General features: G+C 43.5%; 2 protein-coding genes, 1 long non-coding RNA gene and 1 pseudogene across 6 annotated transcripts; 1 reads left to right on the top strand and 3 right to left on the bottom strand.

Moving 5' to 3' along the window:
* Positions 1 to 2,330: 2,330 nt before the first annotated feature.
* Positions 2,331 to 10,304, bottom strand: LOC100845321. Of its 3 annotated transcripts, XR_002966510.1 has the most exons (14): positions 8,383 to 10,300; positions 8,148 to 8,255; positions 7,854 to 8,045; positions 7,576 to 7,767; positions 7,386 to 7,435; positions 6,841 to 6,974; positions 5,523 to 5,641; positions 5,240 to 5,449; positions 4,471 to 4,740; positions 4,219 to 4,348; positions 3,720 to 3,853; positions 3,398 to 3,629; positions 2,728 to 2,808; positions 2,578 to 2,629 (listed from the first exon to the last, which is right to left on the bottom strand). XR_002966510.1 is itself a non-coding variant. In XM_014903323.2 (13 exons), exons 1-13 carry the CDS (start codon positions 9,898 to 9,900, stop codon positions 2,543 to 2,545), a joined length of 3,225 nt encoding a protein of 1,074 aa, XP_014758809.1. In that variant the 5' UTR covers positions 9,901 to 10,304; the 3' UTR covers positions 2,331 to 2,542. The 3 variants fall into 3 exon arrangements, 2 of the variants coding, with proteins under 2 accessions (XP_014758809.1, XP_014758810.1); XM_014903323.2 differs by lacking the exon at positions 3,398 to 3,629 and having other exon boundaries at positions 2,331 to 2,629; positions 8,383 to 10,304; XM_014903324.2 differs by lacking the exons at positions 2,578 to 2,629; positions 2,728 to 2,808 and having other exon boundaries at positions 3,125 to 3,629.
* A 3,886-nt stretch (positions 10,305 to 14,190) lies between these two features.
* LOC100845618 lies at positions 14,191 to 17,996 on the top strand (annotated as a pseudogene).
* LOC104584502 lies at positions 15,315 to 16,925 on the bottom strand. Its single transcript, XR_732228.2, has 3 exons — positions 16,560 to 16,925; positions 16,055 to 16,380; positions 15,315 to 15,965 (listed from the first exon to the last, which is right to left on the bottom strand). It is a non-coding gene; the product is annotated as an uncharacterized LOC104584502 (long non-coding RNA).
* Positions 17,997 to 18,207: 211 nt separating the features above from the next.
* On the bottom strand, positions 18,208 to 25,540 carry LOC104584501. Of its 2 annotated transcripts, XM_010239273.3 has the most exons (12): positions 23,512 to 25,540; positions 23,294 to 23,401; positions 23,078 to 23,191; positions 22,945 to 22,994; positions 22,320 to 22,450; positions 21,404 to 21,522; positions 21,123 to 21,332; positions 20,373 to 20,648; positions 20,124 to 20,253; positions 19,639 to 19,772; positions 18,653 to 18,733; positions 18,208 to 18,553 (listed from the first exon to the last, which is right to left on the bottom strand). In XM_010239273.3, exons 1-12 carry the CDS (start codon positions 25,009 to 25,011, stop codon positions 18,461 to 18,463), a joined length of 2,946 nt encoding a protein of 981 aa, XP_010237575.1. In that variant the 5' UTR covers positions 25,012 to 25,540; the 3' UTR covers positions 18,208 to 18,460. The 2 variants fall into 2 exon arrangements, with proteins under 2 accessions (XP_010237575.1, XP_010237576.1); XM_010239274.3 differs by lacking the exons at positions 18,208 to 18,553; positions 18,653 to 18,733 and adding an exon at positions 18,932 to 19,553 and having other exon boundaries at positions 23,512 to 25,535.
* Between the last annotated feature and the right edge of the window lie 143 nt (positions 25,541 to 25,683).

Genomic DNA, 25,683 nt, shown 5'->3' on the forward strand with positions numbered 1-25,683 from the left:
AGTTGCTACGTTATCTCACATTTGGTGGTTGCAATTGCAGCTGACCATCAGCTGTTATCACAATTTTCGTTGAACATGGTAAGCGGACTTGTGGCGTGATTTTCTCGCGAAATATGTACCGAAAGTTGCTACGTTATCTCGCATTTTATAGGTGGTTGCAACATGATGAGCTACTGTGGTTATGAGGATAAGAATAGGTCAACTAGTCTTTATAAGTAAATTTGTCACAAAACAGTACTCGCGACAGGTAATTTCGGCTGGAGGGGGTTTCGTTATTTTGAAATAAACTCTATTAGAAAGAAAAAATACACATTGTAATAATGCTACTACTATTATTGCTTCCAGAATTTCATACCTCAAATATAGGACTTACGAACAAATAATATACTCTCTCCATCCGAGAATAATTAATTTGGATTTGTATAAGAATCTATATAAATTCAAGTCACTTGTTTCCGTTTCCGGTCTCCGGACGGAGGAAGTATTAATTCTAAACTACTATGCTTTTCTAGTGTATCTGATGTGACTTTTCGCATGTGTGTATTTGATAGTAGTACTTCCTCTGACCCATATTTTACTTGTCGAAATATTACATGTATCTAGACACTTTTAAACATATACGCGTCCATATTTGGACAAATTTGAGACACGTAATATGGGTCGGAGGGATTATTATTTTTCGTTTTAATACTAAAAGCTATGAGAAACAGTTTCCATGAGAACTGACCCAAATTTAGAGCTAGGATCAGGTAGTGAAGCCACAGTAACAACAACTTAAATGGAATTTATAATTAACGAACGTTCGTTCTTTTGTCTCTTGGATCATATTTCTAGAACCCAAAGTCTGCGGTTTCGTCTGTCTTAGACACTCCAAAAAAGTGATCTGACGGAAACTAGGCAGGGAACGTCATTTTATCTGAGAGGTTGCGAGCCCATTCATGAACATCCAAGAGACAATGTATGCTTCCAGCAAGTAATTCTGGTGGTTTCGATTTCCTTCTAGGAAATTATAAGGTTTCTCGGAAGGCAATGGAACGTTGGATGTTTTAATTTTCATAACTCTTGGATCCCTAGAGATTCGGATACCAACCTGGAAGGTTCCGTAATTGCAAGGAGCGTAGGATCTTTATATGGCCTTTGAGAGTAGAGAGATCCGATTCTAATCTGACATTATCAATTGGTTTTGAAACCTCCGGAGGTCACTTTCTCAATGCAACACTAGAATTTTGGGGTTGCAAGCCAGTGATCTCGTATTTTTGCCTCAAAGGGAAGTTGACATCACTGGATTTTAGACGTCCTTAGAGAATTCGCAATAGTAGAGTTCATTGACTCTTCACATCATTTAGAGTCGATGAAAAAATAAGACATGTAATAGATTGTGTCTTTTAAAACTTATTTATTACTATCTAGCATAATACTCGTGCACTGCTACGGATTTTTAAACCCTTGTTTAAGGAGAATGTTGTACTATTATGTTACATCATATACTATATATTCGTCCATATCTCAATGACTTGTCTAATTCAACAAGTGATGGAAAAAAAAAGACACGGTGTGAAGGTGAGAGATTGGCGTCATCAGTGGAGTCTTTTATAAGGGTAAAGATTTGTTAGCATTAAATGCGATGATGTACAATGGTAAATAGGTTGACTCTTAGCCGACTCTTAGTCGATTTTTTCTTTGAGAATCTCGCTCTTCACTAAGAATCACTTCTCTTCTCTCTCATATTTATCTTTCCTCCACATAGATCTACATAAGTAAATTTTAAACGAGAGTCGGTTAAGAGTCACCTTTTGTGGATGCCCTTAGCAGGCATGAGCTGCCACTTCTCGATGTGTTTGTTGGGATCTTACCTTCATATTGTTCAGGGACGAAGCCAGCATATACGTATTGGATCAAATGAACCAAATAAAATTTCCTAAATCTTCATTAGATTTATCATTGTTTATTACTTTATTAGTGAAAGTTTACAGTAAAGCAAACAGTGTTGAACACAATGGCATTTTTTCTCCGGCTTCGCCACTAATATTGTTGAACATCCATCTCGATACTGAAATATTAGTTGCAATTTATGAAACCTTGTCCTTGTTTTGTAAGTTCACCAAAAACATTAGAAGCAAACTCACTCTTTCAGCTGAATCCGGCAAATCCCCCTGACGGCTCTACGGAGTAACTTCACGGCGCTACAGCCGGTCTATCCCTCGAGCACGTTATTAAGATTAACACAAATTCTCCATTTCTTTATCAATCACCTTTTTTATTGACTCGGTTACAGAAGCACTATGTAGTATCCAAGATCTTCCATATTCACAAGTGGCCAAGATAAAACACGATCCCGTAAGTGTTTTTATCCAAGAGCTTTTCTTCTCTATTCAGAACCAAAGAACAATTTATACCATCTCTGGAGTGTTTTTATGTAACTCGATGTACAAGTGACCTACCCACGAAGAAACATCATCGAGATGGTGACAAGTAAAAAGAACTTAAAATTTGATTCTGATCTTATGAGAGTGGTCCTCATTCGGCAAAGCTATGCATCGATCTACTTGATGACCTCAAAAAACAAAACTTCAGGCTGGAGCTTGCAGTCCTTGAAACTTTCTAGCAAATGATCCCAAGTAAATACTGTCTGCACCCAGTATATTTGCATCAACAAATCAAGAAGTTCAGAATTGAATGGCTACAAGAAAGAACAGAGGGCTCGATCAAGACTGCAGAGTTGCTTACCGTGATTTTGTCGGAGTCAAATATAAGCCAGCTGTCCTCATCACGAGCAAAGCAGAGGTAGCGCTCATCAGCATAGCAGATCTGCAGAGAGTTCAGATTGCAAGCAGGCATAAGATGGAAGCTTGCAAGTGAGTTATATTTTCAAGGAATGAGCTTATATAAGCAGGTAAATTAAGTAGCTGCATCATGCACAAACATTGCAGTAGGCCTGCAGTAACACTTAAAGCACCAAGAGAGTTACGTAATTAAAACATAGAGAGAAAAAGGTGTGCAGAAAAAGGTATCCCGGTTTATGTTCTCGGATTCACGAGACATTTATTATTAGACAGGATATGCAAGATAGAGAATCAGAGGTTAATTATCCCATTTTCAGTTAACGGAACATTCAAAGAAAAAGTTCAGCAACATCAGGATCACACAAGCTATCGATTATCACCAAATTCATGTCTTGAATGATCCATACATTTTATACCAGAGAAGTAGACGGGAGAATATATGTCACAGATAGGACCATTTGACAACTTGGAACTATCACCCCAAGTATTATATGACCACCTCATTTATGATGCATCACAGTTTGAACCCATTATCCACTTCTTTAGAAACAGCAGAAAAATAACTTATCAAGGTAACCTAGCCAATTTAAATCTGGTAACCATGCCATTTATACCGTGCTCCATTTACAAAAACAGGAACCTCGCTCCAGTCTTAGAGTAATACAAACTGGCTCTCAGCTTGTAAGTACAATGGAACATCAATACTGACAGTAAAGGTGCATCATGCAGATCCCAATATTAAGGTAGCAACCAGCACCAGCCAAGGAAGAAGAGACGAATAACTCTCAGGGTAATGTATATCAACCAATACCAAATAGCTCATTGTTTTCTCCTCCTTTTTGGAACCTTAACATCAGAATTAAACGACAGAAGCATTTTTTTTAGTTCTTTTTACAATTGAATTCAGGAAAATACAAAGGTTTGATATGCACATACCATTGAGGTAACAACATACTTGGTTGCAGAATGAGCACTTCTGCAAAAGAAATCAGCGTCAAGGGGAGAAGTAATACCAGCCAGCACTTCAGAGAAAGTGTCCTGGCTTCTGCTGCCACTGGCCCAGTTCAAGACTGCAACATAACAGGAGAAAGAGGCAGCACGATGAACATTTTTGTTCAAATTACTGTCAAGTGAGAAAGATATACAAAACCAACAGAAACACGAAATTTCCCATTGCCCAAAACACATCAAGCAACATATATCTTTTTCTTGGAACATTTTTCTTGAGTGGGACATACATCACTATTAAATAAAAGAAATCACTTTTATGGAATCAAAGTCTATCGCTCATTACTATACACATAGATTGTTGGTGTTAGTAAAATAAGTTGGATTGTAATAACTGTGTGACTAATATATCTCAAGTGTCATTTTTAATTTATGCATAAGGAAAGTCGCAAAATTGCAACTTATTATTGTAGACAGTCATGTTTACCTATTGTAAAGAACTGTGGCATGTTCGAAAGGAAGAGATCGACATTCTCTATAATTCCGCAATTCTTGCAGCTGTGGTCCTCACAGAATTGCTCATCCAATAGAAACTGAAGCTCTGAAAAGGACTTGATCTGCAAAAAAAAATGGACAAAGAGGATCTCCAGTCAACCTTCCATACTTACGAGATTACTCTTGCATCATATATCCACCTATACAAGTTTGGCTAGACAGGAATCTACTGCAAAAGACATACCTTTGTTGTTTGAGCTGAACCAGCATCAAGTATATGGAAAAGCGTAGTATATAGGTATTTGTCTGAACACTTGCCACACCTGCAGCTCATTTGCACATTGAAATTGATCCCAAAAAGATTATGTGTTGGGCATATGCAAGCTCCACATGTGATCGGGTTTACTACATTTCCCCCGATCTCAGTGTTGAAACTAAAACTCGAACAAGTATCTGACATATGCAATCCAATTAGAATTGTGACCACAGTCTCGGAAGCAAAAATTTCACCAACCTGCAACCAGAATTGATTCACCAGATTTACCCTTTTAAAGACCCAAAAATGTGCAGGTATAGTCAAATAGGACAGAAGCAGAATGCATATGTTTGTTGTTTCTGACAGACCATTAATTCAATACTTAACATATAAGTTGAATAAAAAGAAATGAGAAAGCATAAGGACTTACAAATCAAACAACATACCACAATTTTGTAACCGTAGTGTTTATACTTGATATAACATTCAGAGTGCACACAGAACAAATAGCAAGAAAATAATAATTAGTCCTGGTATGTAAATGGGAGTATTCCTTCTACTAAGTGTAAAAATTTCAGATCCATATCTTGTTGGAAAACATTGCAAAGCTCCACAATCACCACAAAGTAAGAAATGGACACATGCAAATGAAATAAATTGAAAGGAAGCATAAGCAGTGAACCACATTTGTAGCTTTTCATAATTTTTGTTTGAACAAAATGCCATGTAAATCTATAAAATTGTATTCAAGGTATACCTTTTCATATATACTGCTGTCATCTGCAAGTCTTAATAGAATGGTCTTCACAGAAGTCAGCACATCGACTGTCGGGTAAGGTTCATATCTTTCCCAAGCAAAGAAGATTTCATAAAGTAAGTCAGCAATGCAGGGGTTGTTGCTAGACGGGTCCCATTTAAGTTCCCCCATTAGGAATTTATCTCTCAAATGCTTCAAATTGCACAATGACTGCACGAATTCATAGGAAATTAGAATCACACACACATGACAGATCAAAATAACCATATGCAAGTTTCCATACCTGTATGATTACACGCAAACTAGACAGGACTTTCTCAGCATTTTTGTGGTTGAAAATATTAACACTTGGTTGATAGAGGAAGTTGCTTGCCATTTTCCCAACAGATTGGCCAGAAGTTCCTGGATTATGAGCTGTTGGTAAGAACAGTATTTGCAACAGTACAGAACATATTTGACAAACAATTTGAAAATTGTGGTAACAATAAAATTGATATGAAAATTGCGGTACGGTGAAAACGAATTCGCGTGTGCAAATAATAACAGAGAGATGTTTATCAGTTGTCAGGATTGTTTAAACTATGCAACAATACTCCTGTGAATAAAGCAACACTTAAAATTTCATGAAACCCGAAAGGTAGTGGCTGCACAATGCAAAAAAATGATGCTTCATTGAAGGTTGTTAACTAGTTAAAGTCCAGTTGACTGTTTGTAGTGATGGTTCAACTAATTTTATGAACTAAACTAGTTGAATGTTTTCAGTGGAACTCCTGTGCGTTGAATCTTGTTAACTAGTTAACATCTAGGTATGTATACAGTACATTTGGGTTGATGGGTGCACAAACCTACGAAAATCTGAAGCAAACAAAGACAGGTTGAGTTGACAATGGATGGCATTACCCTGTTTATTGGAGAAATCAGCATATTGAATAAATTCCAACTACCATGAACTTATTCTCGGATCAAACACTACACAAAGCAACAGCCAACAGGGCTTTGCAATTTAGGTGTTGCAACTCGCAACATCATCATATCATGTCCAAGCCATGGTTTCGGTACGGATAAATACATAATTCAAGCTGGGGACTTGGGAGATAGCTTCTGTAGAAAGATTTGCAAAGAGATTGAGGTCGTCACACAAGCTAAGAGAAGAAGACAAATACAGCGGCTCCCTATGGTTCTTGGCAGCTTAGTTGAATTATATATTTTTTGTCTGTTATTGACACCAAAAGATGAAAACTCCTGGAAGTGTAAATGTCTCACGGGTTTAAGAATTCATCGTCCTATCTACAAAAAGTATATATAGACAGTGCAGTGCGAATACTAGAATATCATGCAATCTCAGAACAGATATGGACAGCATAGTGCGAATATTAGAAAATCATGCAATTCCAGAAGAGGTCTCGACATGCCACTCTCAAATAGTAACAGTAGAATTACTAATCTCCAATTTAATTCATACATGACAGTTTGTAATAAGTACGGATCATTATTTCCTGAGCTTGACTGATGTTTCAGAATTGATGTAATTATGATCCCCGTTTCAGTAAAAGGAAAGAGTCATGGTCACTTATGAGGGTACGAGAAGTTGCAGCTATCACCTTTCTTATTCCGTTCCAGAGTTGCAATTCTTGCAGCTGATTTCCCGCTTCCATCCATGTAAATTGTTGGATCTGATAATTTTTTATCTATCAGCGTCTCAGAATTGCGATCTTCAAGAAGATCCTCACTGCACCTGCACGATTAACGAAACCAGTGACCTCCTTACATAGTTTAGACAAAAAGGAGGACAATTTAACAAACCTGCTTGCATTTTCTACAGTCTATCAACTGAATATTGAGAAGGTCATGCCTAATCTCTTTAGTTAATTATGTTTGAATCTAGTTATGGCCTTTTTTCATAGGGGTCAGAAGACTAGTGTCAACCATGAAATATTGAAGGTTTATTGTATGCATGCACAAATAATCCCATCATAGTATCCAGTCAGTTATACTTTCTACTGACTACAGCATCTAATGTGGGTACGCTGAAAATTAAAAACATCTACTGTTGTCAAGGGTCAAACATACATAAGGGCAGAGCCAGTAAAACGTAAACATAACTACCTTTACTGCCAAATAAGAATAAAAGGATCGTATATTATACCTTTCTTCACCTTTTTCATCATCAACAAGTGTCTTGTCTAAACCTGAAGGCTGTAAAGATTTTTCAAGGTGTTAGTGCTTTGAATTTATAAAGATCAATTAATAAAACATTTAAATGTCATAGGAATTAATTCCACAATCAATACATAGAAATTTGTTCGATAAAGCCAGTGAATATAGACAAATGCAACCTTCATGTTTTCTGTTTCTTGGTCCTCTCCACTTTCATGGTCCTTATTTCCATTCGAAAGCTTATAGGTATGTTCCAGTATGGCATTGCTGCCAGAGGCATAAACAACATTAGGGAACACCGTGTCAATATCAGCATTGTCAATACTCTTGCTGGCAGCATTATCTTCACTCGTGGATTTTATAAATTCATCCTGTAAAGATTTTTATAGTCTTATAATTCCACAATCAACACATAGAAATTTGTTTGATAAAGCCAGTAAATATAGGCGAATGCAACCTTAATGTTTACTGTTTCTTGGTCCTCTCCACTTTCATGGTCCTTGTTTCCATCCGAGAGCTTGTAGGTAAGTTCCAGCATGGCATCCATGTTAGGGGTATAAAGAACACTAGGGAACACCGTATCAATATCAGCATTGCTAATACTTTTACTGGCAGTCTTATCATCACTCGTGAATTTTATCAATTCTTCCTGCAAAGATGGTTACAGTCTTATAAGTCAGTGCACTGTTGGAGTAAACAAACAAATAACTAGTCCTAGTTCAAACATAAGCAACCGAAGATGTAAACGAACCCATAGGAATGATTTCACCAGGGGCAAGATGACTACGCGATAATCCAACAAAGAAATCGCAAGAAAATCATGCCACAAGTCTTGGATTTCAGTACGAGCCTTATAGAACTGCAATGTACAAACAAGATCAAGATTATTGGGATAAAGACAACTATAAGCACAGTTGTATGAGAATGAACCTGAGGAAGAAATAGAAAGTTCAAAGAGGGCATGCAAAAGGGAAAATTGAACAGACCTCAGCACTTAAGTTGTCTGTGGGTAAATTCCTCAACCTCTGCTTAATCTTCTCTAGGATCTCAGTTCCTTCTTTGATTTTCTCCTCTCGTATTTTAGCAAATGACTCTTCATCACTTACTGTAGATGGCTTTAGAAACAAGTGTTCAAATATATAATCCTTCTTTTTGAAATGGAAAAAGTAATGGTCCTCTGAATCTTGACCAACAGTTATCTCATCCAAAGAATTATCATCCACAGATGTACCCTTTGGTTCTAAGACTGTCCGCAGCTTCGGCAGGTCTTTCTCTGCTGGGTGTTTGCTGCACATGTGTCGCAAGAGGGAATCTGTATCTGGTAACTTTTTGCCAACACAATAAGGGCAAATCCAGAACCTCCATGACCTGGTTTTCTTCACAAAGGTCATTGCATCAGATATGGTCCTTGCAGCCCAGTGGTCATCTTCGTAAACATCATCATAGTACTTACGCAGCTCAAAGAGTCTCACTGATAGGAAGCTGTCCTGCTGCGCGCTTGTCATGGAGTCCCAGGAACCCTTGACAACCCACACGACTCTCCGGATTAAGCGTGCGAATTCTGTGTAGATGGAAGATAACCTATCAGCACACTCCTCGCCATCTACAGACCCAGGAGGCACGTCCTCCAACTTGGGGTCAACAGGGTCCCCTGTGTTAAACCCCCGAACGCACTCAAGGTACGCAGCCCCATACAAACCCAGGACGAAACAGAGCTTTGCACGGAATATGGCGAGCACGAGAGAGCTCTCGAAGAGGTTTGCCGCTTCGTTCATGTTGCGGCGGATGCGATCCAGAAAGGGCCTCCTGTCCATGGTCGCGTCAAGGCCGCGCGCGAAATTGAGCTTCATGTATGCGCGGAACAACTGCGCGCGCGACGAGTAAGGGTAACGCTTCGCGAGGTCATTTGCCGACTTGAGCGCCTGTGCCGCCCCCTCGCGATCGTCGGCGTCGAGCTCGACTTCAAGTACCTTGCCGACGACGGCGGGGACATAGTTATTGCAGACCCAGTCCCCGATGACTTTGAAGAACAAGGTAGCCATTTCCCTGGAGTTCTCCACCCGCTGGTCCCTGGTGGTGTTGGCGCACCTCTCCTCGTCGTACACGACGTTGTTCTCGGCCGGGTCGACGGGCCAGGGAATCTCGATGGCTCGGCGGATCTCGGCCTCTGCCTCCTCGTGCTTGGACGCCTCGAACAGCACCCTGGCCAGGAGGGCGGAGATCTCGATGCAGTTGGGGGCGAACCGCTTGGCCAGGGTGACGTAGAGCTCCGCGCTGACGAGGTGCTGCGCCGCGAGATCTTTCTCGTCTTTCGCGCGCCTGGCGGCGGCATGGTGGAAGAGGCCCGCGAGGTGGAGCACGAGGGGCGATCCCGCGTGCCTGTCCACGAGCTCGTCGAGACGCGCGTGTGCCTCGTCGTGGTGGCCGTCGCGGTCCAGCGCGCGCACCGCCTCCGCCTCCTTGCGCAGGGCGGCTACTCCAGCGCTAGCGGCGGGTTCGACCATCCCGGAGCGTGGAGCGTACGCGTGCGGGAAGGTGTTCGCGAGATCCCCGCGGCGGCGCGGAGGAGGAAGCGACGGTGGGGTGAGGCGGGCGCGCGCGAGGTGTTCGGGGAAATGCCGCAACGGCAGTGGGAGGTAGCGGGGTTTGGTTCGGTTTGATTTGTTTTGGGACGGGGACTCGGTGAGACCGGAGGAGACCGAGGGGGCGCGGAGGCGGTATATATAGGACCTCTAGAAGGCGCTGGTGCCGGAGCTTTTTTTGTTTTCTCCCGTGACGAGGAGAAGCAGATTCTGGGGAAGATGGTTTGTTTCGGAGGGATAGTTGCTGCTCAAGTACGGAAAGAAGTCAGGTGTGAATAGGCGTGATCGTGTTGCGAAGTCGACTGGACATTACCGAGCACGTGTTCCTCCCTAATCTTCTTTGGACTGGAACAGCGCGCGACGCCGCGCTATAGCTCTTTGGCGCGACGGTGTGCATGCGAGAAAGAGGCAGCTGGAGGTCCGATGGCTGCATGCGAGCAGGAGAGCACTGCATGCGTGACATGACGGACCCGTGTCAGGTTTTCATGTGACTTTTTTTCTTTTTGTTTCTGGACTCCCCAACTTTTGTACTCACTCCTTCCCAAATTAAGTCGATTTGTACATGTTCTTATATAAATTCACGTCAGTTAATTCGGAACGGAGGGAGTACTAGTTTAAAACACAACAGCAGAAATGTCTGAACATATGGATCACAATACTTTCAGGTTTAAACAAAATCTAAAAGTTTCGTACAATTTGTCACCCCTAATTCGGCTGGACTAGAGCACGACAGTCGCGTGTTAGGGAGCTGACGCGGTGGCCCGCACGGGCCGCGGCAGCGAGCGATAAAAAGAGAACAAAAAAGTTCTAAAAATTCACTTTTAGTCAAAATCTACCACTTGCCATCGCATTCCGCATCTCCAGTACTTCAAATCGAGTTACCGTCTCCATTTTAGAACGACCCGCCACCCCCCCACACACCCTTTATCTCCATGTCACCTCTAATGAACATAATTGCCATCCCGTGATTACTAATTGCCATCTTCCCGCTTAATACAAATTGCCAACTCCAATTTATACAAATTGACACCACTAATTAACACAAATTGCCACACCTATTCAAGTTGTCACACTTAAAGAACGGAACAACAATTGCCACCCTTGATTAAAAATAAATGAGAAAACAAATTGTCACCCATAAATGGATACAAATTGCCACCCTTGAATCTTGATGGATACAAGTTGCCACCATGTAAGAACATAAATTGTCATTCCTTAGTGAACACAATTCTCCATCCTCCTGGTGAATATAAATTGCCACCACCACAAATTGTCATCCCCTAATGAATACAAATTGCCATTCGTAATGAACACAACTAACCACCCCACCCTCATAGTGAATACAAATTTGTATTGCCACCCGTAATGAACAAGAATAATCATATTCATCCATTCCAATAAGAAAATCTACCGCCCACCACCGCATCCCTCATCTCGTCCAATCTGAATTGAACTACCAACTCCGTTCAAAATGACCCAACACACAACACTAACGGAACACAAAATTGCCACCCACATGATCACAAATCGTCACCCCGATGAACACATATTACCATGTATTATACCATTTCGGTCAAAATTACCCACAACACCACCACTGCATCTTGTCCACTCCAATTGAGGTACCATCTATCCACATCCATTCAAAACGACCAACACAAACCCTATTTGCAAGCCGCCGCGCCCCTACTGGGCACAAATTCCTAACTTTACTGGGCACAAATTACCAACTTTACTAGGCACAAATTGTCAACTCTAGTGGACACAAATTGCCGCTGATAACAAACAAAAATAACCATGTTCATCCATGTACATCAAATTGCCACTTGTAATGAACATAATTTGCCACCACTGAAGCGCATGAGTTGCTTGTATCTTGCTGCAGTCCGAAAGCAACACCCATAGGAATGGCCGTGGCCCCCGCGAATGTTAACCTGTGTGCCATCTCGGCCAACTCCTCCCCCGACAACACCCCCAAGCTGGCCCGCGAGGCGTCCACAACGAAGTATGGTTAGCGCGCGTCTAGCCACCAGACAAAGTCCTCCGCCGCACTGATCATGTTGACACGACGTCTCCCTCCTCGAGCTCGACTAGAGGACCCACGGGGATGAGCGGCGACGGCGCTCGGATCACATCTGGGAGCACTTCCACCGCGACCCGCTCCAGCTCGATAAAGGAGTTGATAGGGAGAGAGCGTGTGCGGTGGCGGCGACGAGGACAGCGGTGCGTTTGGTGGCCGGGGTAGCGCACGGCTGCGGAGACAGCGCTCGACGTGGGGCGGCGTGGCGGGGGCGGGGGCAGCGGCGGCGCTCAGCGGCGTGTACCGCGGTTGCTGGCCCGGCGGGCGGCGGCTACAGCGCCCGGCGGGGGCACCACGGAGGCACGCGGCGGCAGCGCCCAGCCCGGGCAGCGCGGAGGCGATGGCAGCGGCCGCTCGGCGCGGGGAGGCAGCAGCGCCCGGCCGGGGCAGCACGGCGGCAGCGGCGGCGGAGGGTAGCACACAGCAGCTGCGGGGGCAGGGCAGCGCTTGGGGGACTGGGGGCGCTCGGGGAGGGTGCAGCGCTCGGGAGAAGAGCGTCGCGCGAGGAGACGGTAGAACGAATGTTTGTTCGTTATAATTTCCGATCTTCTTTTGAGCGCGATCTGGGATCGAATCCAAGCAGCTCCACGGAATCGCTTCTTTTCGGCCTGCAATTCAGAGTCGTGTTAACAGCTAATTTTGGCTTACAAAAGGACGTCGTTAAGATTGGCGAAATTGGTTGTCAACACCTGCCTCCTTATTTTTGGGCAAACTTATGTACCGAAAAATAACTTGAACCACTTTTATCTAAAGATGATGTAAACGCTTCATCGGCCATATATTCTAAGGGCGATTAATATATACCGGCCATATATCTTTGCTCAAATAGGCATGAATATTCCATCCATAAAAGTATGTATACCCGAAATAATCTACAAACCTGATCAAGACTTTAAATATTTCTTCCTTTTGGATTTGCAACAAAATTTGCAACTAATCAAATGAATATAGAATCGGAATACCCTTTTGTGATATAAAGAAGCATGTGGCATCCATGGATCCCAACAATTTTATGAAGTGTTACCGATCATACCCGGTGATGAACTCCAAGACAAAGACATAAATGGTACGTTTGAAGAATATGTGGGATGTGCTAACCGAAGATTTTGGCGGAGTGACACAAACCTTCGGCTAAATTGCTGGTTAGATTTATTGTTTTCTTTCTTCACTTTTCTTTGCTCTCGTTGCAACATCAGCTTGCACATCACTATTGTGTTTGTGTTTATATTTAGGGATCGATGCCATGTTTTTCTTTTTTAGCTCTTTTGCACTAAGCCTTTGCAATTTTCTTTCTTGCCAACTTGATAAGCCGAGTGGGCATCCCGGCTATGATTTTGCTTTGCATAGTGGCAACTTGTTCTTGATGTTGGTCACCTTCTTGATAAGGCGCTGGTGCCGGAGCCAGCTGTTAATTTCGGGGAAGCCGATTTTTTTCTCCCGGGGCGAGGAGAAGCAGATTCTGGAGAAGATGGTTTGTTTCGGGTATTGCTGCACGTGTTCCTTCCTACCTCGGAATAATGTTGTTAGCCGCGCAGAACTAAAGTTGTCACTCTTCCATACTAAAGTTCTCGCCCCTCACAGAACTAAAGTTGTCATCTCACAAACTAGACGTTCGCTCTCTGGCCTCCTAGCGCGACGGGGTAAAGTTGACACCCGTACAGAACTAAAGTTGACATCTTCACAGACTAAAGCTCAACAGAACTAAAGTTGCCACCCCACAAACATAAAGTTGTCACCCCCACAAGACACGTGGCACGATCCCAGCCACAGTCGTTCCGGTCGGATGGCCAATAGAACATTCGCTTCGAGAGACTAAAGAGCGAACGTTCGCTCATTTCAGATTTAAGCGTGATCAGGAATTAAATCGAAGCAGCTCCACGAAATCGCTTATTTTCGTCCTGCGATTCAGAGTCGGTCTCGTTTCCGTTTAGACTGCACAAGGAGATTGAATTCGACTAGTTTCCAGTCTCCGAGCTGGAATCGTAGGCGGAGACGAAGCCTGGGGCCAGGCGGCCACCCAGTAAACCATCAGAGTTTAGAGGAGATCAAGTTCTGAGCCGTCACGTGCCAGATTAGCACCGGCCGACTGTTAGCAATTATTCTCGGGCCTCGGCATATCTTTGGGGGGGAGCATGGGGAGAGGCAATATATATGATAGGCTCAGCAATCTGACTGACGACATTCTTGTCAACATTCTTGACCGGCTCAATGTCCTTGACGCTGTAAGAACCTGTGTCCTCTCCAGAAGGTAGATTCAGCTTTCTGCCATGCTCTCCCTTCTTACAATAAGTGCTCAAGACTTCCTGCCCAAGGGAACTAGTATGTCCGATGGTGAATTGGTTCGGATCAATGCAGCCGTGGTTGAAGCGACAAAGAGCATACTGGCATGCAGAGATCCTTGTGTGCACACCATCCACCTCTTGAGCACCACGTTCTACTTGAGAGATGATTCCCCCACATCTGTTGGGCAAACTGTTGGTGATGCCATGTCGACACACAAGATCAAGAAAGCAGAATTCACAATTTTGACAGAGAAGGAGCGCCTGAAGTGCACTATTGATGATATGGTCTATTATGTACATAGTTTGTGTCATTTTTTAATGATTGTGTGAATGCATTTGGTGGTTTCACACGCCTCTACATCGAGAATTTGAGATTTGGTCAAGTGGACATCGTCCAAAACATCCTCACCACTTGCAGGCAATTAAAATATTTGGGTTTTCTCAATTGCGACACAGAGAGTTCAGACATGCTGCAAGTCGAACATGCCCAGCTCAGTGACCTCAGTATTGTCGATTGTCGTTTTGAAAAGGTCAATCTTACGTGGATCCCAAAATTCACCCGGATAACCTTTGAATATTGGATGTCGTTCTATGAACCACCACTGTCATTTGGTTATGTTCCATTGCTTGAGGTTGCGAACCTTGCGAATGTTGGTCTTAGTTGGCACAAAATGATCAAGTTAAGTACGTTTCTTTCTCAAACCTCTGTACGAGACCTGAAGTTGGGGTTTAAATGCCAAAAGATTTGGGTTCAATAGGAGTGTCTGATCAAAAGGCCGGCATCTGTGTTCCACCGACTAAGGTTGTGTTTGTTTGGGCTAAAACTCCACAGCTGCAGATTCCAGAATCAGCTGTGGCTGCCAGCTGCAACCGGAAGATTGGAGTTGTCTGATGCCTGTTTGTTTGGACGGCTGGTCCGGCTGCAGCTGCAACTGAAATGACTTGAATGACCCTGTAGTTCTATAGATTTGGTATTAATGCTAACCGTACTGCTTTACATGTAAATTAATTTTTTGAGAACACATTAAACCATAGTACACTAATAATATTTTGTCCACGCATCGTTTGCAAAATATAAGATCATCGTGACATTAAAATAGTCTAACCTATTACAATTCTACTCTCAGCATCAACAATTCTATCACGAGTTGTGTCCATTGCGGCATTGCTACTACCCGCATAGCTCCCACCACTTGTGTTGACGACATGGCCGGGAGGCATGTAGTCCTCGTCAGCATCGCATCTAGCAAAGTGGTAATCATACAAATTACTATCTCGTATGAAGTTGTGCAACACCATACAAGCAATGATAATCCTTGCTTGCTTTCTCGGTGGGTAGCTAGGCACGGCTTTCAACATGCGCCATCTTTGCTTCAACACGGCAAAGCATCGTTCTATGACATTTCTGAGTGATGAATGTAGATAGTTGAAGATTTCCTTACTACCACTTGCAGCGGCGCCATGTTGATACTCAGGTAGATGGTACCTCGTGCCTCTAAGCGGTGCTAGATAACCAGTCTGATTGGGGTATCCAGAATCAACAAGATAAAATTTACGTTGCTCATAATATGCAACTCCAAGTTGTCCGGTGGTCCCTTGCGGAATGCTTTAATTTGCTTGTGAATCTGCAAATAATATCATGGCATTACTACTTGTCTATGCGAGACATATCATGGCATTGAATAAATTATCGTTGCATAAGAAAATTATATACCTTGATCAATTCAGCCCACTGCTCTTCATCAGCTATTATGATTTGCGTATCTTCATTCCATCCAAGTCCAGTTGCCTTATTTTTGTAGAACACCCCGCTGAATAAATAGCCTTCAAATCGTGCCAACGATTTTTCAGCTGCCTTCTCTCATAGTTTCTCCCGGTCTGAGCATTGAAATCTGCCACTTAGTTCTTGTATCCGGTAGAACTCAAGAATTTGGTTGGCCTATTTCCAAGCTGAACTTGTTTGGTGGCGCACTCACAAAAAATCCTAGCAGCGGTAGCATCCCACACAGCTTTCACAGTATCTATTTTGACAGGTTCCATCTAAACAAGCAGTGCATATATATACATCAAAGAACATATAAACAGCAAAGTAGTGCCAATCACTAGAAATAATCATCATTTCGCACTAATTTCAGACAAGGCAGCAGCAAAATAATCAGCATCTTGCACAAGCACAAGGAACAGAGGAAAATAGCAGGCAACAGGAGGGGGAGTCTCACCTTGGAGCACCAGTGGTCGGCGTCGAGATGGAGAAGGAGACCGTCGGCGTGAGCTCGAGCAGCGGCAGGTGTGTACTACAGATCTGGCGGTTGCAGACGATGTACGGGGCGGCGGGTGTGGCCTGCAGTGGGTAAGGGACGGCGTCGGGTGGCGGGACGGGCCGGCGGTTGGCGGCGGACGGGCCAGCGGCGGGTGGCGGGACGGGAGGCGGCGGGGTCGGGAGCAAGGGGAGGCGGCGGCGTGGGGAGCAGGGGGAGGCGGCGGCGGCGTGGGGAGCAATGGGAGGCGGCGGCATGGGGGAGCAGCCCCAACCCTAGCAGCGAGTGGCAAGGAGAGAAGCAGGACGCGTCGGGGAGAAAAGATATCGGGCAGAAAATAGTTGAACCGGTACGGGGCAATTTCGCTGTTGTTGCATTTGGTGGGAAGGTATTTCGGTAAAAGGTCCGTTTTGGAATCTGCAGCAGCTGCGCGAAGCATCCTTCCTGTTGATTCTTCTCGCTAGTGTGTTTCTGAGAAGCGCTCCATGCCACCGGATTCAAGAAGCTGGCCGAAAATCTGCTATTTGTTTGGACTTTGGATTCCATGGGATGGAAGCTGTTGGAGCGGATTTTAGAATCCCAAACAAACGAACCCTTAGGGATTGGGCCTCCTTTGTTTAGCATGGAACTGATCCCCACGTGGATCCATGCCCTGCAGGGATTGGGTTGATCCCCTCGTGTCACCCAATCCATGTTTCATCGGTCGGGGAACAAAACCATGAGGTGGGTGATGATTGTTTTCTGCCCGGTCGAACCATGTGGTTTGGGAGGATTTGGGCGGGGATTTCAGCCCATCCGGGAATAACCGGATGCACAATTTGGGTGGGCCGGGTTTTTTTCCCGGACGACGTAATACGGGAGGATCGGGCCGCGAACCCCGTCGGGCTGGGCACGGATTGTTACTCTAGTTAACATTCCTGAAGGGTGTGATCTCACCTAGACAATGTTCATTTTGGAAGCTGCACCCTACCTGGAGGAGCTCTACATGACGGTAATTGATCATCCATGTGAAATGGAAATGGATGGGGAGAGCAGAAGGGCACACTTGTTTAGCAAGAATAAGGGTGTAAAGTGGGTATCATCTACGTCTGGTTTCAAGCACCACCGTCTGGCCAAGCTCGTCATCTTCTGCTCTAAAAATCTGAAGACTACATGGTGAGCCATGTCAGGTCTGTCATGGAAGCAGCAGTGAATGTAGAGAATGTGTTCCTATATAATAGACTGGTATGTGATAAGTGCGAAGGCGTGAAGCCTCTAAAGCCGTTAAGGTTCCCACGGACAAAGAGGCAGAGGCGTTCAATAAAGAAGAGAATCAACCGGGGGGTCAAATCATTTGCCATAATTCACTTCCCGAACGCCGCCGAAAGAAGGGGTGATCATTGTGCAAGGATTCGGTAGTGTTTTATGTTCTGTATAATTGTCACAAGTTTAAAGTAGTTATGGCACCGTTCAAACATTTCTTGAATTGAAGAGTTCAGCATGTAATTTCTGTCCAAAAATAATAATTCATCCTACTCTGATCTCGTGCCCAGTTGCAGTTTTCCAAATCTCCGATATCAAAATGTTTTTACTCATCCTACCTTCCGTAGAGCTGATGGCAAAGAGAAAGTAGTGTCGTGCCATTACAATGTGGCATCATGCCATTATGATGTATCCATCTGTTCCAAAGTCAATTACCACACATCCTTTCTTCCGAATTCAGAACCAAAGAACAATTTACACCATCCCTGAATAGTTTATCTATTATTCGATGTTGATGTTCGAGTGACCAATCCATGGAGAAACAACATCAAAATTGTGACAAGATAAAGATTGAAACCAGTATGACGGAGGTTTGCATTCGGCAAAAGCTATACATCAATCTACTTGATGACCTCGAAAAATAGAACTTCAGGCTGGAGCTTGCAGTCCTTGAAACGTTCTAGCAAATGCTCCCAAGTATCTTCTGTCTGCATCTGTGGTATTTACATGAACAAATCGAGAAGTTGAGTCCAAATGGCTACAAGAAATAATGCAAGGAATAGATCAAGAATCAGTAGTCACAAGTCACTTACCACGACAGCCTCAAAGTCATATATGATCCACTTGTCATTGTCACGAGCAAAGCAGACATAGCGGTCATTAGCGTAGCAGATCTGCAAGAGTTTGGATTGCAAGATGGCATAAGATGAAGCTAAGATGCATTGTATTTCCAAGGAATTACCATTTGAATATAGAAGCAGGAAAATTAGGCAACTAGAGCATCAAACCAACCTTGCAATAAGCCTGTAGTAAAACTGAAAGTAGCAGGACAGTGCCTATTAAAACATATAGAGAGAGACCACTCCATAAAATTTGATGAAACCATTTCCTATTTGATATGAAGGGAAGGGAAATAATGCAGCTATTTGGTGAGAGCAGCAGATGTTACAAGGTCGAACCAGGTTACCAATCCAGTGTTCAATCAATGGAACATTTGAAAGACAAAATGTCAGCAACATAAGGATTACACCAGCATTGTTTCTTGCTGAAATTATTCTGTTGACTCTTCCAAATATTTTGATATCAGTGAAGTAAACGAGAGAACATATTACTCAGATAGGACCATTAAACGACTTGCAAATATCTCCCAAATTACTATATAATATGACCAACTCAGAAACGACGGACCATAATTTGAACCCGTTATCCACTTCAACAGAAATATCCTAGTAATCTGGTCAGTTTAAACCTGGTCACGGTGCCACCTATTACTGTGTTCCATTTTATTCCAGAAAAACAGTAACCTTGCTTCAGTCTTCAGAGTAATACCAACTTGGCCTCTCTCAGCTTGTGAGTATAATACGGCTATGCATATAATTAAGATGCATAACACAGATCTCCAAATTAACATAGCATCCAGCACCAGTCAAGGAAGAAGTAACAAATAGCACCAATACCAAATAACTCATTGCTTTCTCCTCCTTTTTTGATTACCTTAACACGAATTAAATGACAAAAGTATTTGTTCAGTTACATTAACAATTCAGTTTTGCAAATAGAAAGTTTGCTGTGTACATACCATGGAGGTGACAGTATACATAGTTGCAGAATGAGCACTTCTGCAGAAGAATTCGGTCTCAAGGGGAGATGTTAGACCATCCATCACTTCAGAGAGTGTGTCCTGGCTTTCATTGCCACCTAGCCAGTTTAAAACTGCAACACATCGAATGTTTTGGTGTCAAAAACTGCAAGGAAAAAAGATTTAAGAATCCAGCAACAGCCTCTTGAACCCAGCACAGGAGGAAATTTGTAGTTACCTTACCTTAACGCCAAGACATGCATATGATTTGTGTTCTCTCGGGAACATTTTTGTTATGATGGGACATGTTTTTATTGTTAAAATCAATTTTGAGTACAACAAGTCATAGCACACTCATACTGTATACCTGTACCATGTTGTGTTGCAGTAATTGGTTGGCTTATATATCTCGAAGGTCATTTTCTGTATTGGCAGAAAAAGGAACATGGAAATTCCAACTTATTATTTCACACAACAACCTTTACCTATTGTAATGAAGTGTGGCGTGTTTGAAAGAGAGAGCTCAACAGCCTGCAGATTTCCACAATCCTTGCAGTTGTTCTCCTTACAGAATTGTTCATCCAATAGAACCGGAAGATCTGCAAAAGACTTGATCTGCATAAAAGGACAATGAGAATCTCCTTGCAACATTTCTTACTTGCTAGAATACTCTTGCATCAGATATCCACCTATACAATGTTGGCTAGACGGAAAAGCTACTGCATATGACATACCTTTGTTGTTTGAGGTGAACCAGCATCAAGTTTATGGAAAAGTGTGGCATATAGGTATCCATCAGAACACTTCCCACAACCACAGCTCATTTGCGCTTCAAACTTGATCCCAAATAGTTTATGTGTTGGGCATATGCAATCTCCGCACGTGTTTGGGTTTACTACCTGCCTTTCTGTCACCTTGTTGAAACTAAATCGCGAAGAAGTTTCTGACATATGCAATCCAATGAGAACTGTGGCCACAATCTCAGAAGCAAAAATTTTCCCAACCTGTAACTGGAATTGATTCACCAGGTTTATCCTTAGGAAAATACAATAAAGTGCATGCATAGTCAAATAGAACTGAAGCAAGAATGCAGATGTTTTTTATTCAACACTGTACACGTGATGTAAAAAATCAAACAACAAGAAACAATGCCATAGCTTACACATCAAGGAACATAAAAACAACATAACTAAATTTGCCCATTCTAGCCTAGTGCATATACTTTGTATCAATATTAAGCATGCATACAGAACAAGTAGCAAGAAAAAACTAGTTGATTCTAGTAAGAACAAGTATTTCCTTCTGTGAAGTCCAAAAACAACAGGTCCATTCCATATTGAAAACATAACAAAGCTCCACAATCACACCAAGTAAGAAATGAACACATGAAAATGAAATAAATTGAAGGTAACAGTAGGACCGAACCAGATTACAGACTCTGCTTTCAGGTGGCAAATACATTGGATGGTATTGAAGGTATATACCTTTTCATAAAAACTGGTGCAATCTGCAAGTCCACAGAGAAGGGTCTTCATGTAATTCAGTAGAATATTCGTTAGGTAGCGTTCATTTTTTTCCCAGGAAGAGAAGATTTCATAAAATATCTGAGCCATGCAGGGGTTGTCAACAGACGGGGTCCATACAAGTGGCTCCGTTAGAAACTTATCTCTGAAGTGTCTCAGATTGCATAATGACTGCACGGACAAGTGGTAAATTATAAGCAGATAGATGAAATATGACACAACCAAATGCAAGTTTATGTTACCTGTATGATGAAGCTAAAGTTAAACAGGTCTTTGTCAGCACCGTTTTTGTTGAAAACAATAGCACTTTCTTGACAGCTGGAGGTGCTTGCCATTTCATCAAAAGATTGGTCAGAAGTTCCTGTATTATGAGACTGTTGGTAAGAAAGTATTTGTGACGTTGTATATCATATTTTACAATTCTAAAACGGGGGAATATGGAAAAAGGAACATATTGATATTTCGAACAAGTATTTTCCAGGAAGTTAGACTGAATGGAATTTTTTTTTTAACTGAGTGCAAAGTGGCTGATACTCCTAAGGATTGAAATCGTACAAAACTTCCTCAGATTCAAAGAGGCCTAAGTGCCTAAGACAAACAGGCTACCACAGCATCTCTCTATGATTCTTCCAATATTTAGGTGGGTGATATATATATATATATATATATATATATATATATATATATATATATATATATATATATATATATATACTAGTCTGTTATGACAGCAAAGAACAAAGCTCCTGAAAGAGTCAATGCCACATAAGTTCAAGAATTCATTGTGCTATCTGCAAAACGGGAATACATTCAACATAGTTATAATACTAGAAAAACATGCAGTCACTGAACAGATATGTACACCATAGTGGTAATACTAGAAAATTGTGTAACCTTACAATAGATCTCAGGATGCAAGGCATGCATGCTGCCCGCGTTCCTATCGTAATTCTACTCTCACAGAGTAACAATAGGATTACTTTTTTTTCATTTAATGGATATATATGGCAGGTCTGTGATAAGTAGTTAGTGGTATATTTTGAGCTGTATTGATGTTTAATAAGACTTGTAATGTAATTATGACCTCTTGCTTCCGCAGAAAGAAAAAAAAGTTATGTCACTTGTGCTGGGAAAAGAAATTTCCAGTCTAGCTGTCACCTTTTTTGTCTGGTTCCACTTCTGCCATTCTTAAAGCTAGGTCTGTCCCGTTTTCTGGGATGCCAATTGGTGGATCAGACAATCTTTGGTTTACCAAGGTCCCAGAATTGCTATCTTCAACATCAACTTCACTGCACCATTAGTGAAACATGTGAGCTTCCTTGCAATGTAACGAACTAGTTGCATTTTATGCAGTATATCTCGGATCAAAAAGGTTCAAAAGGATATACCTAATCTATTGAATCGCTACTTTTGCCATTCATCAGTTATGGTATGTCCTCATAGGGGACAGAGGACTCAACTCAACCATGAAATACAGATAAAATTATCTAATGTAATGTGTGCAGATGTTCAAAACAAAACATATCTAGTGTTTTTTCATAGAGGAGACATCTAGTATGGTGATCAGTGAAAAGTACATCAGTGCAGAGCTAAGAACAATGGTTTTTTCTCGAACATATGTCATTGTGTATTAGAAGAAGAGTGCCGAGGCGGCGCAAAGAGTGAACGTGCCAGACGATAATAAAAGGAATGTTTCTGTGGAACCTGACAAGTACAATGCAGCTAGAACCATATAGAAAGAGTGAACCTGCAAAACAAATCTAAAATGATTGTATATTTGTACCTTTCTTCACATTTTTCATCAGCCATAAGTGTCTCGTCTGAGCATGAAGGCTGTTAGCAATATCATATGTTAGGAGGTATTCCACAGAAATAGTTTCAGTAAAACTGACAAATGTAGAGGTAAACAAAATAACCTTTAGGTTCTCCACTTGGTGATCAATTTTACTGAATACAGCGTCAATATTGGCATTACTAATAATCGTACGAGGACCTTTTACATTCCGAGAAATACATCTTTTCATCTCTATCTGCAAACATGGTAATGAGCAAGGGCACGGCATGATCAGTTGAGCATGCAAATGGATATAACTAGTAACTAGAGAAACCAAGTATTCCAGATGTTAACAAACCCATTGGAATGATCTCGCGAGGGGCAAGATGACTTCACGATAATCCACAACAGAAATTTCGAGGAACTTAAGCCACAAATTTTGTACTCCAAAACAACACTCCTCAAACTGCAACAAAAACCAAGTCAGTCATTGGAATGATAAACATTATAATGAGCAGCACTGTGAACTAAGGAAGAAATGCTAAACTGAAACCATGTCATGTAAAAGTGCCAGACCTCAGTGCTAAGTGTATCTGCAGGCAACGTCCTCAACTTCTCCTTGATGCTCTCAAGGATCTCAGATCCTTCTCTCCTTTTCCTTTGTCGCATTTCAGCAATGGATTCTGGAGCTATTATTCCAATAGATGGCCAAAGTAGCAAGGATTCAAACATATCTTGCATCCTTGGTAAACTGAAGATGTCACGCTTGCCTGAATCTTGACAGAGAGTTATCCCATCTAATGAGTAATCATCCTCTGATGTAATTTCACAAAGTTCTGGACCTAAGATTGACTGCAAGTTATTCCAGAGCTTATCTCGGTGCTTGGCGCACATGTGTTGCCAGAGCGAATCAGTGTTCATAAACTTCTTGCCATCACAATGGGAATCGGGGGCGGGGCAAATCCAGAAACTCCATGAATCGAACTTCTTGACAAAGCGCTGTGCATCAGATATGGTCTTTGCTGCCGTCTGGTCGGATCTATCATAGTGCTGATGCAGAGTGTCAACGCTCACTGATATGACGCCTTTGCCCTGCTGCGTGCTTTTCATAGAGCACCAGTATATGGCACACGCAACTACGATCTGCTTCAGTAAGACACGGACCTGCTTCTTGACAGAAGATACCCTGGCATCCATATCTTCCCCACTGACGGCTCCAGGAGGTAGGTCATCCAAATTGGGGTCATTCGGCGTCTCGATGCTAAGTGCTCGGCGGCACTCTCTCTCCGCGTCATCAAACTCATTCAGGACGAACAAGAGCTTGGCGTGGAACAAGGCTATCACGAGCGAGTCGTTGAAGATTTTTGCCGCGTCACGAATCAAGCCGAGAGTGCGGCGCAGAAGCAGCTTCTTGTCCTTTGCCGGGTCGAGGGCACGGACTTGTTCCAAGTCGATGTATGCGCGGAGATGATGGGCGCGCGCCAAGTACGGATAGGTCTCCGCGAGAAGACCTGCTGCACTTGCACAATCTTCGCCAAGCTTGGTGCGGTTCAGCAACACCAGGGCCTCTCTGGGGACAACCTCGCCGCAGATCGTTTCCGCCAACTCCTCTGAGACGAGGCTGGCAATGGTCCGGGCGTGTTGCTTCCTCTGCTTCACGGTGGCGCCGTTGAACACGTCGTACCCCACGTTGTGCACCGCCGGGTCGACGAAGTCGGTGTGAGTCAGGGAGAGGGCGCGGAACAGTTCCTGCTGCGCCTCCCCGAACTGCCCGCGGGCGGCCAGCGCCTTGCCGTGGTTGACGGCGGTCACCACGCAGTTGGGGACGGTCTCCGCACAGTAGGAGAAGGCGTCGAGGGAGGCCTGCATGTGATACGCCATCTTGGTTATGGCCTCCTCGTCGTCGGGGGACATGTTGGCGCAGGCTTGCTGGTGGAGGTAGCCTGCGAAGTTGAGCGCGAGCGTGCCGGGGTGCTCGCGGGCGAGTTCGACGGCGCGGTCCAGCGCCTCCGCGTGGTGGCCATCTACGTGGAGCTTGAGCGCCTGCATGGCCGCTGCTTCCGGGGAGCTGTCCATCGCGGGGGTGGGCGGTGCGGCCTCCCGGATCTCGTCGCGGATGGCTGTCGCTTGCGAGGGGGCGCGCGGACAAGGTGTAGCGGCGAGAACTGGGCGGAAGGCGCCCGTGCGGGAGAAGAGGCGCGCAAGGTGTTCGTGGAAATGCCGAGCAGCAGGGGAGGGTTGCGGTGGACAGGAGACCTAGGGTTTGGGCGGAGGAGGAGGGCGATGGTTTGGAGGAAACGGGGGAATTCGGAATCGAAGAGGGGAGGCTTTGGTTCGGCGGAGCTTGCAGGGGAAGGAGGAGAGCAGGTATTTATACAGGTTGTGCACCGCCGTAGGGGAGGAAAGGGGCGGTGGAAGACGAGGAAGAGACGAGGGAACGACTAGCTGCTTCGCTTCAAATTTTGAGAGGATGAGGCGAGAGCCGACAGGCGACCCCTGTTCGAGAGCATGCCAACTGGAGCAGTATTCATCATTGAGCTTGTTGTCAATCTTATCGGTTCAAAGTTCAAACTAGCTATCCAGTCATCCAGGCTATTCTCTAGCTATGCAACATATTCTCGCTTATCTCGGCAACTATCGTGCCCAACGGCTCGACGGCCGCCGCAGCCTCCAGCGCCGTTTCAACCATTTCCCCACAAAATCTCGTTGGGGGAGAGATTTTAGTTTATTTTCTCTTCGACCCCTTCC

The sequence above is a fragment of the Brachypodium distachyon genome, chromosome 4 (genome assembly GCF_000005505.3).
Source record: "Brachypodium distachyon strain Bd21 chromosome 4, Brachypodium_distachyon_v3.0, whole genome shotgun sequence".
NCBI lineage: Eukaryota > Viridiplantae > Streptophyta > Magnoliopsida > Poales > Poaceae > Brachypodium > Brachypodium distachyon.